The 20,710-nt window shown below is 49.5% G+C and overlaps 1 protein-coding gene across 1 annotated transcript in view; it reads left to right on the top strand.

The window, feature by feature from the left end:
- The window catches only part of scara5 (scavenger receptor class A, member 5 (putative)), a 160,591-nt gene that overhangs the window by 26,702 nt on the left and 113,179 nt on the right, over positions 1-20,710 (top strand). The window contains exon 3 of the mRNA XM_038799611.1: positions 13,036-13,167. Within this exon, the coding sequence (XP_038655539.1) occupies positions 13,036-13,167 (132 nt within the window). The remainder of the gene's footprint in view (positions 1-13,035; positions 13,168-20,710) is intronic.

Raw genomic sequence — 20,710 nt, 5'->3', positions numbered from 1 at the left:
TCGACATGGTTGCAAGGTTGTGCGGTCAGGACTGGCCGATCGTGATGGAGGCAAGATGCGGCTGATCGGCGGCGGTAGCAGGCAATGAGCGGCCCAATGAGGTGCCCGACAAGTAGGGGTCCTGAAGGGATGAAGGTGGCGGGCGGCATTAAAGATGGCAGCGCCCATGGGCCGCACGTGTCCTGAGGCAGGCAAGATGGTGGCACCCACGGGCCGCACATAGTCTGAGACGAGGAAGATGGCAGCGCCCGTGGGTTGCACGTGGGGGGGTACAGGGACAATAGCGGTGATCGTGCGGGTCTGGCACACAGCAGCAATATGTCCCGCAGGCCTTGCAGAGGGCGCTCCGCGCCGGGCAGCGCTGCCGGGGATGTTTTGTCTGTCCGCAGAAGTAGCACTTAGGTCCCCCAGGGTTGGTTGGCTGCCGCACGACGCAGGCCTGGGGTTGGCTGGGGGAGGTCGCTGGTGGGGTCCACAATGGGGTGTTCGCGGGCGGGCTCCACGATGCCCAGGAGGGATGGGCCGTGTGATTGGGGACATATGCCTGTACATTGCGGGAGGCGACTGTGAGTGAGATCGCTAGTTTCTTGGTCGCTGCGAGGTCAAGGGTAGCCCCTTCTAAGAGGTGCTGGCGGATGTAAGGTGACCCTATGTAAGGTGACCCGTAACGAACACGTCTCTAATTAGAAGTTCAGCATGTTCAACGACCGAAATGGCCTGGCAATCAAAGTCCCTTGCCAGGGCGTGCATGGCACACCAGAAAAAGAGTTGATGCCACGTGGACATGAGGTGCCTGGCGTAGATTTTGTTGGTCTGCTGAGCGTAGTTCTCCTTCAGTAGCACCATGGCCTCAGTGTAGGTAGGCGCGTCCCGGATGAGGGGAAAGATATCGGAGCTCAGCCACGTGTACAGGATCTGGAGCTTCTGTGGCTCTGAGGGTGGTTCTGTCGCAGATCCCATGTATGCTTCAAAGCAAGCTAGCCAATGTACGAAGGCCGACTTGGCGTTGTCTGCTTGAGGGTGCACCTGCAGGTGATCAGGCTTGATGCGAAGATCCATCGTTGGAAAATCTCTGCGTAATAAATTGATGCACTATCAATTACGACGAGATGAGAGTGTAATCGAGGCTTTATTACTGTGGTGAATGTAACTCCGTAATTCACACTGTATTGTATATACATGAGACCAGGCATTTGTAAGCGCAGTCGCGTTGCCCAACCACTAGGGGGAGTAGCGCTGGGAATGCTTAGGAGTTTGTACAGGGCTCCACCCTTGGTTCCACCCACGATGCCTCCCCCTGGACTGCTGTATAAATACCAATGCTCAGAGCCAGTCGTTCAGTTCATCGAGAGTTCAACGCAGAACAGGCTGGCTCTGTTGTAAGTAGATTAAAACAACTGTTCATATCTTAAAGCACGTGTCTAGTGAATTGATGGTTCCATTAATTTAATCTACTTAAGAAACAGTCAGGATCAATCATGGAATCAGCCCTCAAGCCTGAGCGACTGGAACTCGACCCGCAGGATGCAGAGGCAAAATAAATTTTTTCTCATTGGCTGCGGTGTTTTAAAGCCTACCTGGCGGAAGCAAGCACAGCCGAAACAACAGAGGAGCAGAAACTGAGCCTATTCTTGGCAATCCTCCTCCATGCGGCCGGCCATGTGCGACTCATGGGGGTAGCCATCTTGGGATCCATCCCCTTCAAACTCTGAAACTCACCTCGACGACTACGAACTCAGAGGGCAGTCATCACGGGGCCATTCCAGCACAGCTGATCAAGCTCCCGACTACCCGCAACTCAGCGCAGTCACTCTGGACCAATCGCAACCGAAGCATCTGCGAATCTCGATGGCGACGGTCCAAATTAACGGGTACAGCACGCCGTGCCTTTTCGACTCCGGGAGCACTGAGAGCTTCATACACCCAGATCTGGTAAGACGCTGTTCGCTCCCCGTTTTCCCCGCACGGCAAACTATCTCCCTCGCTTCGGGCTCCCACTCTGTCCAGATCCAAGGGCGCACCGCCGCGACGCTCACGATCCAAGCCGCTAGCTATGCCAAATTCCAGCTCTACGTCCTGCCCGAACTCTGCGCCCCACTCTTATTAGGCCTTGATTTCCAGTGTAATCTCAAGAGTCTCACCCTCAGTTTCGGCGGACCCCTACACCCACTCACTATCTGCAGCCTAGCCACGTTGCGAATCTCCCCCCCTCCTCTCTTTGCCAACCTCATCCCGGACTGTACACCCGTAGCCACTCGCAGCAGGCGGTACAGCCTGCAGGATAGGGTGTTCATCCGGTCGGAGGTCCGAAGGCTCCTCAGTGAGGGGATCATAGAGGCCAGCAACAGCCCCTGGAGAGCTCAGGTGGTGGTCGTCAAGACCGGGGAAAAATTCCGCATGGTCGTAGACAATAGTCAGACCATCAATAGGTTTACGCTCCTTGACGTGTACCCCCTCCCCAGGATTGCAGACATGGCTAACCAGATCGCCCAGTATTGAATTTTTTCCACGGTGGATCTGAAGTCTGCATACCACCAGCTCCCAATCCGCCCGGAGGACCACCACTACACGGCATTCGAGGCCGATGGCCGCCTCTTCCATTTCCTCCGGGTTCCCTTCGGCGTCACTAATGGGGTTTCAGTGTTCCAATGAGCAATGGACCGAATGGTGGACCAGTACGGGCTGCGGGCCACATTCCCGTACTTGGATAACGTTACCATCTGCGGCTATGATCAGCAGGACCACGACGCCAACCTCTACCGTTTTCTCCAGACGGCTCAGAAACTAAACCTCACCTATAACAAGGAGAAATGCGTTTTCCGCACGACCAGACTAGCCATCCTCGGCTATGTTGTGGAAAACGGAGTCCTGGGTCCCGACCCGGACCGTATGCGCCCCCTCTTAGAACTCCCTCTCCCTCATTGTCCCAAGGCCCTCAAACAGTGCTTGGAATTCTTTTCGTATTACGCCCAGTGGGTCCCTCAATATGCGGACAAAGCCCGCCCACTCTTTAAGGCCACACTATTTCCCCTGTCAGCTGAGGCGCGCCAGGCCTTCAACTGCATCAAGGAGGACATCGCCAAAGCGGCCATGCGGGCGGTGGATGAATCCACCCCCTTTCAGGTTGAGAGCGATGCCTCAGAGATAGCTCTTGCAGCCACATTAAATCAGGCAGGGAGACCAGTCGCATTCTTCTCCCGTACCCTCTCTGCTTCGGAACTCCGACACTCGGCAGTCGAAAGGAAGGACAAGCCATTGTGGAGGCTATTTGTCACTGGAGGCACTTCCTCACAGGTAGGAGGTTCACCCTCATCACCGACCAAAGATCGGTTGCCTTCATGTTTGACAACTCGCAAAGGGGCAAGATTAAAAACGATAATATCCTGCGGTGGAGGATCGAACTCTCCACCTATAACTATGATATTAAGAATCGACCGGGGAAGCTCAACGAGCCCCCAGATGCCCTATCCCGCGGGACATGCGCCAGCGCGCAGATCGACAGCCTGAAAATCATCCACAACGACCTCTGCCACCCGGGGGGTCACCCGGCTTGCCCACTACATCAAAGCCCGAAATCTGCCTTTCTCCACTGAGGAGGTAAAAGCCGTCACCAGAGACTGCCCGATCTGGTCGGAGTGCAAACCGCACTTTTTTATACCAGACAGGGCCCACCTGGTCAAGGCTTCTAGGCCCTTTGAACGCCTCGCGATCGATTTCAAAGGGCCACTCCCCTCAACTAACAAGAACGTTTACTCCTTAAACGTCATAGATGAGTTCTCCCGCTTCCCATTTGCTATTCCGTGCCCCAACATGACCTCCCACACAGTCATTAGGACAGGTGGAGAGGGAGAATGCGACGGTCTGGAAGACCGTCCTACTGACCCTCCAGTCCAGGAATCTCCCAGTCTCCCATTGGCAGGAAGTCCTCCCAGATGCGCTCCACGCTATTAGGTCCCTCTTATGCACAACGACCAAGCAGACCCCTCACGAGAGGCTCTTCATTTTTTCCAGGGGCACTACCATGGGGGTCTCACTTCCAGCAAGGCTGAAGACACCGGGCCCTGTACTCCTGAGGAAGCACGTCAGGGCGCACAAAACCGACCCCCTTGTTGAGAAGGTGCGCTTGCTTCACTCCAACCCCCAGTACGCCTTTGTTGAATTCCCCGACGGTCGTTAGCACACCGTATCCCTCTGGGACCTTGCACTCGCCGGGTCCAGCATCCCCTCTATCACTACAGATGCACCACTCACCCTACACCCCACCCTGCTGCCCCCTCGGGCTCCCGAGCCCACTAGTTCACTGCATCGGTTCCGCGCAACCCAGCCGCCCCCTCGCACTTCCGAGCCCACTGAGCCCACTAGCTCGCTCCATCTGTTCCGCGCGCCCACACCGGCTAACCTCCAGCGCCCTCAGTCCCCAGTCGAACCAGACGGGTATGGAGCTCGGATGGGATCTTCCCTGGACTCCGCCATCGTACCCCAACCTACAATACCCGTCCAGCCACCGCAAGAGGCTGCAACCCCGGTGCTCCGCAGATCACAGCGGACAGTCCGACCACCAGACAGACTTACTTTGTAGACCACCACCCCCGCCGGACTTGATTTTTTTTGTAGGGGGTCAATGTGGTGAATGTAACTCCGTAATTCACACTGTATTGTAGATACATGAGGCCATGCATTTGTAAGCACAGTTGCGTTGCCCAACCACTAGGGGGAGTAGCACTGGGAATGCTTAGGAGTTTGTACAGGGCTCCACCCTTGGCTCCGCCCATGACACCTACCCCTGGACTGCTGTATAAATACCAATGCTCAGAGCCAGTCGTTCAGTTCATCGATAGTTCAACGCGGAACAGGCTGGCTCTGTTGTAAGTAGATTAAAACCACTGTTCATATCTTAAAGCACGTGTCTAGTGAATTGATGGTTCCATCAATTACCCAGAGATGTGTGGCTTCCCGCAGCTGCTGCTGAAATGGCTGCAGCTCGGAGAGCCCACACATTTATACTCCACCAAACGGGATCTAGCCCGGACCTGTAGTACAGGGGCCTTACCGTAATACATCTCATATGTGATATATACAATAAAACAGTGGTGACTACCACAATCAGTTTGGAACAGTCTGGCTCCAAGTGTGCTTTTAATGGGAAGGAGTTTGAGGACTCAACGTCCTCCTCTTCTGCCTGGCCATGCCATGTCTGAGAGCAGCAGCTTTGAATGAGGTGTGGGAAAAGGAGGATCAGTAATGCTCCAATCAATGCCACAGAGTACACAAACTACCTATGGACCAGCCTCAAGGATCAGTGTGGATTCATGATCAATGTTGTCAAGGCCGAGTTATTGAGCACATATCACATCCATGATCCCATCTTGTGGAGACAGAAAGCAATGTAATGTGAAGCAACAGGACTGCACTCGTTTCTTCAAGCAAGAGACCTTCTACAGAGTTGACCAGTTCTTCAGGAGACCTGGAAGGTGGCCTGGATGTTGAATTGCTATCCTCTGACAATTCTTATTCTACCTAACACAGTTTGAGAGAATGCATGGAGAGCTTGAATTCTCAATCTCCTTGTAGAGAGCTGAGAACACAAATGGGTAGACTGATTGTCTCTTGGGGGGTGATGCAGAATAAATTGTTAATGTGACTATGTAAAGGAGACCATTCACATTACCTTGGGGAAGTGATGTAAAATTACATGCCCATTGTGATTAATTACATGCCCATTACAGCCTTGTGGCAAGAATGAAGCTTCATTTTAGATGTGGTTACTCTTTGTTGAAGAAAATTGATGTTTAACCCTACCTCAGAAGCCTGCCAACGAAAGTAATTAAGAACACTTTGAACAGAAGAACACAGACTGTAATCAATCTATGTACCTTCAGAAATCCAGCAGTTGGATAACACCTGGGAAGGCTTGCCATGTGGCAGTTGCTGTTCAGTGGGAAAGGAATGAAAGGGATTGTTTCTACGAACTAAAGCACAGGCTTCTGTTTGCTGTATCGAGACTGTTATTTGAATGTAGCTGCTGATGCCCACTCATTAACATTCAGGGTTGTAGTCACGTTGACAGACATTGGCAGGGCCTTTGTGACATTCAAAGTTGCCTACAATTGTGCTTTACTGTTGATGGAACTGCTCAAGTTATCTCTCTGCAAGGGTATTGTCAGGCTAAGTGACTGTACATCGGGCCGTAACTACAATGTTGATCCAGCAACTGTGATGCAGAGAGAGCAGGCTAGGACACAGTCAGGCTTAGCTGCTGTAACACCTGTAGCCTATCAGGTTTGATCATGTCAAGGTCATGGTAAAAACCCAGCCATGAATAATAGCTCTTTGAGTGATATGCAAAACCTATGGAACTGAATTTAAGCAGAGTTAACAGCCTTTGGAGGTGAAAGATTCCATTTTTTAAATAAACTTCCTTGGCTTCTATGGAGCTAAAGATCAAGCAAAAAAAATAATTTTGTAGCTTTTCCTCTCCTAATGTATTTCAGTTTGTCAACATGTTTCAGGCAACATGCTAAATGAAGAAACCTTGGGCGGGATTCTCCCCTACCTGGTGGGGCGGAGGGTCCCGGCGCCGGGGAGTGGTGTGAACCACTCCGGTGCGTCCCAACGGCAAATACCTGGTGTAATATATGCCGGCGGGACTGACCGAAAACGGGCGGCCACTCGGCCCATCGCGGGCCAGAGAATCGCCGGGGAGGCCGCGATTCCCGCCCCCGCCAAATCCCCGGCGCCAGAGAATTTGGCAGCCTGCGGGGACGGGATTCACGCTGACCCCCCCCCCCCCCCCCCCCGATAATTCGCTGACCCGGCGGTGGGGGGGGGGGGGGGGGGGGGGAGAATCCCGCCCCTTATTTTGATTTGATGTTGAAGTGTTCTGGCTGACAAGTTAATTTGATGATTTGGAACTCCTGTTTATAAAAGCCGTGAAATGTGCCATTCATTGACAACTTCAGTGTACTGCTTTTTTGTTAAACAAATAAAGGCATCTTTTTAGTTGCTATGGCAGCACTTTAGTTTACACCAAATGTACCTATTCGAATTCTCCCAAAAAATAACACTTTAAATAATTATGCCTATAAATGTCTTAAAAAGTGTACCAAATGTCACAACATTAAATAACTATCTATTTCTGCAAAACATACAGACCAGCAAAACAAGGTCATGGATGGCAGGAATTACAAATATTTGTTGGACATCAATAAACCTTATGAGGGATTGGGGGAGACCTCTTTATCCGGAGAGTGGTTAGAATGTGGAATTGGAGGGGAGAGTGATAATGCTGCACATAGAGGTACCCATGATGCATCATCTCCCTCCTCGCCAATTACAAAGAACAAAGAACAAAGAAAAGTACAGCACAGGAATAGGCCCTTTGGCCCTCCAAGCCTGTGCCGACCATGCTGCCCCTCTAAACTAAAATCTTTTGCACTTCCTGGGTTCGTATCCCTCTATTTCCATCCTATTCATGTATTTGTCAAGCTGCCCCTTAAATGTCACTATCGTCCCTGCTTCCATCACCTCCTCTGGCAGTGAGTTCCAAGCACCCACTACCCTCTGTGTAAACAACTGGTCTCGTACATCTCCTCTAAACCTTGCCCCCCAGTAATTGACCCCTCTACCCTGGGAAAAAGCTTCTGACTATCCATTCTGTCTATGCCCCTCATAATTTTGTAGACCTCTATCAGGTCGCCCCTCAACCTCTGTCGTTCCAGTGAGAACAAACCGAGTTTATTCAACCGCTCCTCATAGCTAATGCCCTCCATACCAGGCAACATCCTGGTAAATTTCTTCTGCACCCTCTCTAAAGCCTCCACATCCTTCTGGTAGTGTGGCGACCAGAATTGAACACTATACTCCAAGTGTGGCCCAACTAAGGTTCTATACAGCTGCAACATGACTTGCCAATTTTTATACTCAATGCCCCAGCCAATGAAGGCTAGCATGCCGTATGCCTTCTTGACTACCATCTCCACCTGTGTTGCCCCTTTCAGTGACCTGTGGACCTGTACATCTAGATCTCTCTGACTTTCAATACTCTTGACGGTTCTACCATTCACTGTATATTCCCAACCTGCATCAGACCTTGCAAAATGCATTACCTCACATTTGTCCAGATTGAACTCCGTCTGCCATCTCTCCGCACAAGTCTCCAAACGATCTAAATCCTGTTGTATCCTCTGACAGTCCTCATCGCTATCCGCAATTCCACCAACCTTAGTGTCGTCCACAAACTTACTAATCAGAGCAGTTATATTTTCCTCCAAATCATTTATATATACTACGAACAGCAAAGGTCCCAGCACTGATCCCTGCGGAACACCACTAGTCACAGCCCTCCAATCGGAAAAGCACCTTCCATTGGGCAGCACGGTAGCATGGAGGTTAGCATAAATGCTTCACAGCTCCAGGGTCCCAGGTTCAATACCCGGCTGGGTCACTGTCTGTGCGGAGTCTGCACGTCCTCCCCGTGTGTGCGTGGGTTTCCTCCGGGTGCTCCGGTTTCCTCCCACAGTCCAAAGATGTGCGGGTTAGGTGGATTGGCCATGCTAAATTGCCCGTAGTGTCCTAAAAAGTAAGGTTAAAGGGGGGGGTTGTTGGGTTACGGGTATAGGGTGGATACGTGGGTTTGAGTAGGGTGATCATTGCTCGGCACAACATCGAGGGCCGAAGGGCCTGTTCTGTGCTGTACTGTTCTATGTTCTATGTTCTATTGCTACTCTCTGCCTTCTATGACCTAGCCAGTTCTGTATCCATCTTGCCAGCTCACCCCTGATCCCATGTGACTTCCCCTTTTGTACCAGTCTGCCATGAGGGACCTTGTAAAAGGCCTTACTGAAGTCCATATAGACAACATCCACTACCCTACCTGCATCAATCATCTTTGTGACCCCCTTGAAAAACTCTATCAAGTTAATGAGACACGACCTCCCCGTCACAAAACCGTGCTGCCTCTTGCTAATACGTCCATTTGCTTCCAAACGGGAGTAGATCCTGTCTAAAAGAATTCTCTCCAGTAATTTCCCTACCACTGACGTAAGGCTCACCGACCTGTAGTTCCCTGGATTATCCTTGCTACCCTTCTTAAACAAAGAAACAACATTGGCTATTCTCCAGTACTTCAGGACATCACCTGAAGACATTGAGGATCCAAAGATTTCTGTCAGGGCCTCAGCAATTTCCTCTCTTGCCTCCTTCGGTATTCTGGGGTAGATCCCATCAGGCCCTGGGGCCTTATCCACCGTAATATTTTACAAGACGCCCAACACCTCATCTTTTTGGATCTCAATGTGACCCAGGCTATCTACACACCCTTATCAAGGCTCAACATCCTCCAATTCCTTCTCTTTGGTGAATACTGATGCAAAGTATTCATTTAGTACCTCGCCCATTTCCTCTGGCTCCACACATAGATTCCCTCCCTGTCCTTCAGTGGGCCCACCCTTTCCCTGGCTACCCTCTTGCTTTTTATGTACGTGTAAAAAGCCTTGGGATTTTCCTTAACCCTATTTGCCAATGACTTTTTGTGACCCCTTTTAACCCTCCTGACTTCTTGCTTAAGTTCCTTCCTACTTTTCCAATTCCCCCTTCTCTCTTACCTCTCCCAATGAGCTGTCTTCTTTCAGGTCTTCACTGTCCTCAACATCCACACCTCTGGAGAACCATGTTATAGAGAGCACAGCTGACCACCATAATGGCCAAGGCCCTCACAAGTGGGTATTGTAGGGCAGCGCCCCACTAAGTCAGGCACTGGAATTGCATATTCGGAAGACTGATGGCCTGCTCACTAATTACCACGCTGAGCAAGTGGCATAGCTTGTATTTCGTCTGCACCCCTGGGGCTCCTGTAGAGGATTCTGTGGACTAAGAATTTCCCTTGCCCCCCCCAGGATACATCCATGGACTTTGGGGGTTGGAGTGTAGATCTAAGGCCACCTGGACTGTGACGAATGAAGGGATCATGGTAGCTGCCAGTTAACTGCCAGGAAAATTAGCACATACAAGGAAGAAGCTCTTGTTGTGGTCACAGACCAGTTGGGCATTGAGGAAATGGAGGCCCTTCCTCACTGGCTCACTGATCTCACTGGCTGGCCACTTGGTGCCTTGGTGTCTTGATGGCCACATGGGTACATTTGGGTATGCCCTAAACCTGAAAGAATCCAGTAGTCAAGGTGAGACACAATGCCCACTCTCCCTGTGAGGCTGTATCTTTCATTAAATGAATGTTCTGTCCAGCTCTGGTACAGAGGGCATCAGTGATCTCCAAGGTACAGCGGTGTGAAACTATTTTTGAGATACCACTAAGGTTACAAATGATCCTTGGAAAGAGTCAGAAGTGAAGAAGTTCAAAGCCGTGGTGACTTTGCCAAAGAATGGCGACCAGTGCTGTGAGGTGCGAGATCTTCAGTGATGATGTCTGCGAATATCTGTCCGGAGATTTCTAATCTACTGTGGCACAGGTTATCAGTCATCTCTAGGTAGTTCCACCTTCAGCAGCCAATCCAGTGCTGAGTGTTTGGCCTCAGTAGCCTTTCTGATGCCCAGGATTCTGGCCTTCCTGTGAAGGATGTTGCTGCTCACTTGTCCATGGCAACCTTGTCCCATGGTCATTTGCCCTTTCAAAGCCCTGGTACTGAGTACCTACTCTCCCTGTCACCTCTACAGTGATATTATTAAGTGCTAAGTTCCTCTTTGCCCCTCTTCTGCAGCTGGGGCAATAACCCAGGGCAGCCATAACTAGTCCCCTACTGAGTACCCACCTCCCTTCAGCGGTTCTGAAACTGATAGCTTCTAAAACCTTGTCATGTTGTTACATGGGCAGCATGGTAGCATAGTAAGTTAGCACTATTGCTTCACAGCGCCAGGGTCCCAGGTTTGATTCCTGGCTTGGGTCACTGTCCGTGCGGAGTCTGCATGTTCTCCCCGTGTCTGCGTGGGTTTCCTCCGGGTGTTCCGGTTTCCTCCCATGTGCTGTTAGGTAATTTGGACATTCTGATTTCTCCCTGTGTACCCGAACAGGCGCCGGAATTTGGTGACTAGGGGCCTTTCACAGTAACTTCATTGCAGTGTTAATGTAAACCTATTATGACAATAAAGATTATTTAAAAAATATTCCAGCCTCTCCCATCAACAAACTCCAAATGAGCTTTTCAATAGTGTTAACTGGCCTTAATTGGAGGAGGAGCGGGATTCCTGCCTTGAAATTGACTAGGTGCCCAGCGCCGGTATCTTCAGGGCTCCCCTCCCACATTATTCGTCTTTGAGGGGACCCCAAAAATTCACTCCTTATTCTCCAAGAATTCTGTGCCTCCGCATTCTTCCTACCAAAATGTATTTCCTGGCACTCATCTATATTGAAGTTCATTTGAGAGTTACACAGTTATTCTGCAAGTTTGTTAATGTTCTCCTGTATTTTGTCACCAAGTCCTCCTCGGCAATAACTACACTGCCCAATTTGGTGCCAACTGCAAGTTTTCAAATTGTGTTGCCGATCTAGAGTTCAAAATATAATAATTATTATATTAATGAAAATGGTGAACAGTGATGCCAGCGTTGACTCTGCCACTTCCTAGCATTTGCCAATCTGAGTAATGAGGTGAATAGGACATTTAATACAAAACTAGAAAATCATAAATGTGATGCCGATATAGTTGGATGGGAGGAGGTTCATGTGCAACATAAATATTGACATAAACTGATTGGGCAGAGGGTTCTGTAAACTCTATTCAGCACTATGTGAGATCCAATACTGTTCACGCTTCAAAGTAATTTAAATTAAACTATCCGACTAATCAATTTTTCAGAATAGAGTTACCATTTTTCACATTAATGTAACTTAATACAAGTTATTGGATAAGTAATATTTTTAGTGCAACTATTGAAAAAGTGAATAGTTTCACGGTTTGGTCCTGGCTTCTGTGTTGTTATGTACACATGTTGGGTGACATTAAAAGAGTGAGACGTCATTGGATGTAAATTGCTTTGAGGTGACCTGAGATCATGTAAGGCACTATGTATATACAAATCCTTTGCTTCTTTCTAATTCCAGTTGGCAATCATAATTCTGGTACTAGTGTAATTTTTATAATTGTTTTTGACAACTTTTAAGAATATAGACCAAAGCGCAAAATAGATATGAATGTATATTTTATAACCTCTTCGCTATGTTCTCAGTCATTTCTCAACCAATGGTGGACTAGGGGCTTTTCACAGTAACTTTATTGAAGCTTACTTGTGACAATAAGCGATTATTATTGTTAAAATGCTGCAATTTGGCACACATGATTGCTATGGAAAAAACACTGGGTGCGATTCAGCGGCCTCGTCATGCCTGACATGGTGTCGGGACAAGGCTGTTTAATCTCACGAGAGGTCTGCATTGGGATTCACGATGCTCCGCTGAATCGCACCCAGTCTTTTTATTAAACCTGTATGTCTAATGTAGCATATTCATTATTTGTTTACACATGCTGTTGCCCTAATCATCTGGGTACATAGTCTTGGTGCAAGTTCAGTAAAAGCCCCAGAGAAATGCATACACAGCTGTTTGCGCCATCACTCCAGAGTTTTCACTGATCTTTCACTGGAGTTACAAGGGGCATAAATTGAGAAACCTCTGTTTAATGTCTACCCACTGTAGGGACTAACCTTAAATAGTTGGGTGCAAAATGCTCTTAAAAAATAAAAAATCTGTTATTTGTTAAACCTATTGTAAATTTAAATGAATATATTTTTCATTTATGTATAAATATTTTTTATCAAAATATGAGGAGAGAATGCCCATGGATTCTTACAAGTATTAATGCACCGCCACGCTTCATTGCTAAAGAGGGTTCAGTAATTAGAAGGAGAACTACATGTTTAACACTCACTCTGTCATGGTGGCATTGTGAAGGAATTCTTATGTAGATAATTTCACACTGTTAACAGGATGTGTACAGTATTTATGGCAATGTGTCACCAGCTAACAGAAGTCAATTGTGGCAAGGGGGAAAAGGGACAACCACTAACTGTTTATTTCCTTTACTTAAGGGCCAGCCGGAAGGCGAAGGACAGCAAGCAATTTTTGTCATCACTGGAATTCAATGGCGGGGATCAAGTGTGCGATAGCAGTCCTATATCTTTTTGTTTTCCTCATTTGTGTTGGAATTGCCATTGTTGCAGGTAACACATCCCATTTTCATGTGGCAGATGCTTTAAACAGACATTGAATAGTTCTTAAAATCTCAATGACCAAACTCAGCCAGTCGATCAGATTTTCCTCCACTTTTTAACAGAACATGGATTGCTTTATTGATGCAAGAATGCCATTTTGGAATATTTGTAATGTATAAATATAAATAAATGCTAATTAGGAGTAAATAAACTGTTTTTAACCGTAAATTTAACAAAACGCCTTACATGTGGCATTGTGTGTTTTATAAATTAACTAAGACTGCTGTGTATGATCACTGTTGCACAAAGGTCTTGAATGCATGACAAAACAAGCTGGCAGCATAATATAGGAATCAGATTAGGAACCTGACAGCCAAACACACTGAAATAAGAATTGTGGTAGTCTCATGCCATTAGTGGCATGCGCTTGGTATAGTTTAACTACAGCCCAGTACAAAACCCCCCATTATAAAATTCTTAGGAGTCCATTAGGCATACTTAGAACTTCATACACTTATTTTTGACTCTTGGGCAGCATGGTAGCACAGTGGGTAGCACTGTTTCTTCTTAGCTCCAGTGTCCCAGGTTCGATTCCCGGATTGGGTCACCGGAATGTGTCGACTGGGGATTTTTCACAGTAACTTCATTTCAGTGTTAATGTAAGCCTACTTGTGACAATAAAGATTTTTTTTTAAAAGAAAGAAGCAATGCGACAACTAAGGATTAGTTGCTAAGGTAATAGCTTACATCTATGCAAAGGCATACTGCTTCACCACTGAAATCCAGAGGTGTAGCAATAACCAGTAGTGTAATTCTGGTCTGCCAATTTTGCATTGTACCTGACAAGTTTGAGATTGTTATCTGTAGCATAATGCCATTATTAATAATCTTTATTAGTGTCACAAGTAGGCTTACATTAACACTGCAATGAAATTACTGTGAAAATCCCCGAGTCACCACACTCTGGCGCCTGTTCGGGTAACACTGAGGGAGAATTCAGAATGTCCAATTCACCGAACAGCACGTCTTTCAGTACCAGAAACGTGGGTACCCAGAGGAAACCCAGGCAGACACGGGGAGAACATGCAGACTCCGCACAGACAGTGCCCAAAGCCGGGCATCGTACCTGGGACCCTGACGTTGTGAAGCAACAGTGCTAACCACCTAGCTACTGTGGCGACAAAAGGGAAAGTTTAAAAGCAAGACGAGCTATCTTGGTGAGAAAACAGCTGGTGTTTATTTGTGTATCATCCCACACTGTGTTTATAGTAGAGAGTTGCATTTTTATAATGAGGCGGTATGCATTTGAAGTTCCACCCTCCCACTGGTGAGAACCTTCAATTGTAGTGCAACTTAGGTTCACTAACAGCAACATGAACACAGAGGCCAATAAGCATAATCATCTCCAGCCAAGCTGCCCTTACTATTATCAGTTTCAATGTATTACACTAACTTTAACTCTTGTTCTGTTACAGTTTGAAGTTCCAGAAAAACAGAATGCATTTTAACGGAAATGAAACAGAGTCCGTTTATTCGGGTGTTTCTCGATGTTGGCAGCGCCGAGAATGACACTGCTATTAAACGGGATTCTGCTTCATTTCTGGTCTTAGGTGAGGAATGCCCCACCGAGGCTGCACTTAGTCCCCGGGAGACATTTTAAAATCTCTAGAACCAACCCCACCCAACCGCAGCCCCAGGACCCCCTAAAACCCCAATAAAGGGGTCATCAAGCTTCCCGCACTCCACCTTATATGTGCAAGGCACAGGCATGATTCCACTTGGGCACCTTGGCACTGCCAACCGGGCAGTGTCATCTGGGCACCCTAACACTGCAGGGTGTCTGGGTGGCACTTGCACGGTGCCCGGGTGGCATCAGGGAGGCCAGAGTACCACCCTGTCCAGAGGCTGACCATCCAGGGACCCTTATTGCCTGGGTGACCCCCCCCCCATTGTGTGGCTGACCCCCCCATTGCGTGGCTGACCCCCCCCCCATTGCGTGGGTGACCACCCCCCCCCCACTTTCCTGATGTTGAAATTTAGAAGTTTATACAGAGAACGACTCTCCAAATGTACATTGCTGTGGATCTGAAATCACAATGTAGGCCAGACCAGATAGGGACGACAGATTTCCTTCCCTAAAGGACATTAGTGAACCAGATGGGTTTTTATGACATTTGACAATGGTTTCATGGTCATTGTTAGACTTTTAATTCCAATTTTATATTGAATTCAAATTTCGCCATCTTGCCAGAGGATTACCTGGGTCTCTGGATTACTAACAGGTTTATTTTGAATCAGTAGCTTTCGGAGCACAGCTCACTGAGGAAGCAGCAGTGCTCCGAAAGCTAGTGATTAAAAACAAACCTGTTGGATTTAACCTGGTGTTGCAAGATGCCTTACTGTGCTCACGCCAGTCCAACGCCAGCATCTCCACACCTGGATTACTAGTCTAGTGACAGACTAGTGTAATGGTATGGTCACTGGACTAGGTCTTTATTGGAGACAATTTTCATCACCAGAACACTTCACATCGGTGTGATATACTGTGGTACTATTGAGAAGGATGATCAGCCTGTTAAACTCCCAACATTTTCCCAAAGGCTAGTGCCTCCAATGCATAACCTATGTCGGCCATATCTGGGGGTAGAGTCTCCCTGGCCCGATGGTGGTTTCAGGATTCCCAATCAGGCGGAGGATGGAGAGCCGAGGGGAAAATGGCACCAAACCCACCGCAACCCTCCAATACCCTGCCGGCGACCTCAGTGTGCTACCTGCCCCAATTTGCATCAATTTCCATTTGATTAATGGGCAAGAAGCCCAATTCATCACCTCCCCCGTATTCACCGACAGCGGAAACTCCTCTGGGCAGACTTTCCACCAAGTTTATCCAAGTGTGGTCCTGACACACTAGACCCCGAGGTGGGTCAGTGCATAACCAGACTGGGGCTGGTTTAGCACAGTGGGCTTAACAGCTGGCTTGTAATGCAGATCAAGACCAGCAGCACGGGTTCAATTCCTGTAGCGGCCTCCCCAAACAGGCGCCGGAATGTAGCGACTAGGGGCTTTTCACAGTAACTTCATTGAATCCTACTTGTGACAATAAGCGATTATTTTATATTATTAACTGAGATGAACCCCAAAGTCCATCGGAAGGCCCCCTCCCCCCACAATGCAATCCTGCCCCTCCACCACTGACAAGTAGGGGCATCCTCCCGCATCACGCAAATAACATGCACGAGGATCACCCGGCACCCACCTCACCCACCTCCATCAGACCACCCCATCAGACCACCCCATCAGACCACCCCATCAGACCACCCCATCAGACTACCCCATCAGACCACCCCATCAGACCACCCCATCAGACCACCTCACCCACCTCCATCAGACCACCCCATCAGACCACCCCATCAGACCACCTCACCCACCTCCATCAGACCACCCCATTAGACCACCCCATCAGACCACCTCACCCACCTACATCAGGCCACCCCCTCAGACCACCGAAACAGAGACACCCAACAGAGAAACTCAACAGAGACACTCAACAGACACACCCAAGAGAGACCCCCAACAGAGACACTCAACAGAGACACCCAACAGAGACACCCAACAGAGGCACCAAACAGAGACACCAAACAGAGACACCCAACAGAGACACCCAACAGAGACACCCAACAGAGAAACTCAACAGAGAAACTCAACAGAGACACTCAACAGACACACCCAAGAGAGACCCCCAACAGAGACACCCAACAGAGACACTCAACAGAGACACCCAACAGAGACACCCAACAGAGACACCAAACAGAGACACCCAACAGAGACACTCATCAGAGTCACCCATTGGAGACATTTCCTCTCTCCATTCCCCCCCCCCCCCCCATCACACTGCCCCCTCATCTACCACCATGTTCACCATCCAATGGTCTGTGTAGCATCACTCCAGGGTGACAGGCCTGTGTTGTCATTGATAGCATGTCACCATACAAGGCAGGAGAATGATGATAACTTGATTTGAGGAAAGCTCTGGTGCTCCTCAATTTCTGCAAAAGTCTGACTCCTGCCTTTCTGCTGACAGCGCATTCACACCCATCCTCTGAATGAGGTCTCCATCAGGAGATTTTGATCTTGGACCACTGTGCCCGAGGGAAGTGAAGGGCAACAGGGGTTGGGGTGTCGGCAGACCCGTTTTGAAGATTAACGTGACAGAAGGTTCACATATATCAGCTGTTACATGTTTTAATAGTGAACATTTTACTGTGACAGTGTTGGAGGCTCCCCATTGTCTGCACCATGGTGTCAACAATGCCCTCAGCGATGGGCCTCAATGACTGGGCCAGGCTCTGGAGTGCCTTGGCAATGTCCACCTGCATCTGGGGCATGTCCCTCAGCAACTGGGACATAATGTTAAGGCCCTCAGCCATGGTCATCCAAGACTGAGCCATATCTTGGCCATCACCATTCAAGACATGGACGTCATGCTCCAAGTTTTGCAGTGCAGTCACTACACTAGCAATGTTGGCCTCGGTGCCACACATTGTTGGAACCATCACCTGCACGTCAAGGCTTTGGGACTCCTCCAATCAGCCTTGCAGTCATTGGAGTGAAGCTGACACTCTCTTCTGAATGTCACACTGTGTCCTATTCATCTGCATCAGCACCGGGTAAAACTGGTCCAGAGATTCAGCTTCTGGTTGGGACCCAACTGGGTCCCGAGATCCAGCAGACCCTGCCTCGCCAGGGCATTCCTGCCCCCACCAGATGTGCAACTGCAACTGTGTAGTTCTCACCAGAATGTGCCCCAGAAGTCTGGCCACTACTGTCGCACACCGAGGTGTGTGACCTTGCGTTAGTGGAGGGTGGGGATGACAGCTGTGCCGCGAATACGGTGGTCTCTTCTGAGTTCCCCTCCAAAGTGTTCTCACGGGAGTCAGAGGGATGGACTATCCTGGATGAGGATCCGGTGGGAGAATGGACATGTGGTCAGTGGGACGAATGAGTCATTCTACATGGTATTCACAACTAACGTGTAACTGGTCATCTGGATGGGGGCCGGTAGAAGCTCACCTCTGTGCTATACGCCAATCTCTACGTCGGTGACAGATCTGTCCTTGGTCACCCCCGAGACTGGGGCCCGTTCCTCATAGGGGGTGGGGGGGGGAGGACTCTGATATCCAGCACCCATGCACCTGTCTGGGCCCTCTCCCATCTGTTGTGGGCCAACTTCCCTTGCGGGGACACAGACGGAGCTGCATGCATCGTTCATCGCAGGGGCAGGGCAGGGGTTTCGGTTGGGGGGGTGGTGGGGCGTCTGAGGGAGGGGATGTGATGTATGGGGGGGATGGGGAGTATAGGGGGATGGAAGTATTGGAGGGGTTCAGCATTGGCAGCACTGCTGGACATGGATGGGCCAGGGCATGGAATAGTGCTGGGCAGGGGTGATGCCAGGCACATGCACATCGGGGAGGGGGCTTCGGGGGTGGAGGGCAGTGCTGGTGCCAGGGACCGGTGCAAACCCATCAGTGCAGTCCGGTGGAGGTTGTTGACTTTCTTATGGCACAGGGTTCAAGTTCTCCTGGTGACACTCCCTAAGCTGACAGCAGCTGCCACTTCCTCCCATGCAGCATCAGCTGCCCTGTGGCTGACCCTCCAAGACTCTCGGGGGAACAGAGCATCCCATCTGTTTTCGACTACATCCAACAGTCTGGCCAGGTCGGCACCCCGCATCGTGGGACTTGTCTCCTCGGTAGCATGACTGCGTGCTGTGTGGGATTGGCTGTGCAGGAATGGTTTAATCGCTGCTGTCTCTTTTTAGCAGGGGGCTGGCGAGCACGGTCCCGGCGAATCAGCCAGCGGGACAGTCATTTGCGACATGAAGACTGTGAGGTCATGTTAAATGGTCCATTTAACGTTTGATACTGGTGACGGCCGAGCGTCAGGAAGCTCGTGGCAGTTTCCGCTCGCTGCCACACTTAGAAACCTTTCCATTAAATCGTGCCATTCTACTTTTGCTAATAACAGTACCGTATAAATCTGTGCCCTCTGGTGACTTTGAACTTTCCACAATGTAAATACCTGGGGTAGGATTCTCCGGGAATCGTGGGGGGGTGGAGGTGGGCAGAAACGGCGCAGTGGAGTGGCGGGAACCACTCTGGCGTCGGGCCGCCCCAAAGGTGCGGAATCCTCCGCACCTTCAGGGGCTAGGCTGGCGTTGGAGTGGTTTGTGCCCCACCGGCCGGCGTGGAAGGCCTTTGGCGCTACGCCAGCTGGGGCCGAAGGGACTCCCGCCGGCTGGCGCGGGTCCACGCATGCGCAGGAGCGTCAGCGTCTGCTGATGTCATCCCCTCGCATGCGCAGGGGGTTCACCTTTGCGCCGGCCATTGCGGAGGCTTACACGGCCTGCACGTTGGAATAGAGTGCCCCCATGGCACAGGCCCGCCCGAGGTGGGCCTCGATCGCAGGCCAGGCCACCGTGGGGGCACCTCCTGGGTCAGCTCAGGGAGCATCGCCAGGTCCCGCTGGTAAGGGACCAACTCCAATTTACGACGGCGGGACAGGCATAGAATGGGCCGGCCTTTGGCCCATCACGGCCCGGAGAATCGCCGGGGGGAGCCCACCGCCCGATGCGGCACGATTCCCACCCCCGCCAAATCTACAGCGCCGGAGAATTCGGCAGCCGGTGAGGGCAGGATTCACGCCGCCCCACCGCCGATTCTCTTTGATTTTAACACCTCGACCAAATCTCCTCTCAACCTTCTTTTCTCCAAGGTAAACAGTCTCATCTTCTCCACTCTGGCTGCATAACTAACGTTCCTGAACAATGAGACCATTCTTGTGAATCTTTTCTGCATTCTTTGTGATGCCTTCACATATGAAGTTGATAAAACAAGTTTCTTGAATCCCCCAAAATATTACACTCATGTCACTTGTGACATGCAATTTGCTGTTTTTCTCTACCAAGTAATATTTTCAGTGATGGAAAATTGACTGCATCTGGCTCAACTATGAGAAATGAGTCATAGGTTTCTTGAATCATAAATGAGATAAGTGCTAGCTGACATGAACTGGAACTTTGTGGTTAAACCAGCATTCAATGGGAAATTAGACTCTCATTGAAGAACTTTGATTCTGTAACCCTTGTCGGCAAACCGACTGAAAATATTATTTCATGCTAAATTGAAACGTCTAACTAGCTAACTCAAAAATAACCTATTGGTGGAATGCTCTCAGACACCCACCAGCGGGTTTAATGTTGAGTGAGGGGAGAATTCAGCAGAGGCAAAAAAATTGGATTGATACCGTTGTGACTTTCCAACGGTACCTTCCGCTGGTGCCACCATGGCAGATTTAGAAACCATTGGTAGCCAGCATGAAGCTGATTTGAATCCCGCTAATGGGAAGCAGATGAAGGCCCGACCAGAATCTTCCCCCCACCGCCTGATTTCCGTGACGCCAATGGGAAAACATGCCAGTCCGGAACACATCTGGAACAATGTGGCATGCAGAACATAGAATAGTACAGTACAGCCCACAATGTTGTGCCGACCAT

The sequence above is a fragment of the Scyliorhinus canicula genome, chromosome 6 (assembly GCF_902713615.1).
Source record: "Scyliorhinus canicula chromosome 6, sScyCan1.1, whole genome shotgun sequence".
In the NCBI taxonomy this organism is placed as follows: Eukaryota; Metazoa; Chordata; class Chondrichthyes; order Carcharhiniformes; family Scyliorhinidae; genus Scyliorhinus; species Scyliorhinus canicula.
Note: the sequence above shows the minus strand (reverse complement) of the source record. Positions and strands in the feature narration are given on the sequence as shown.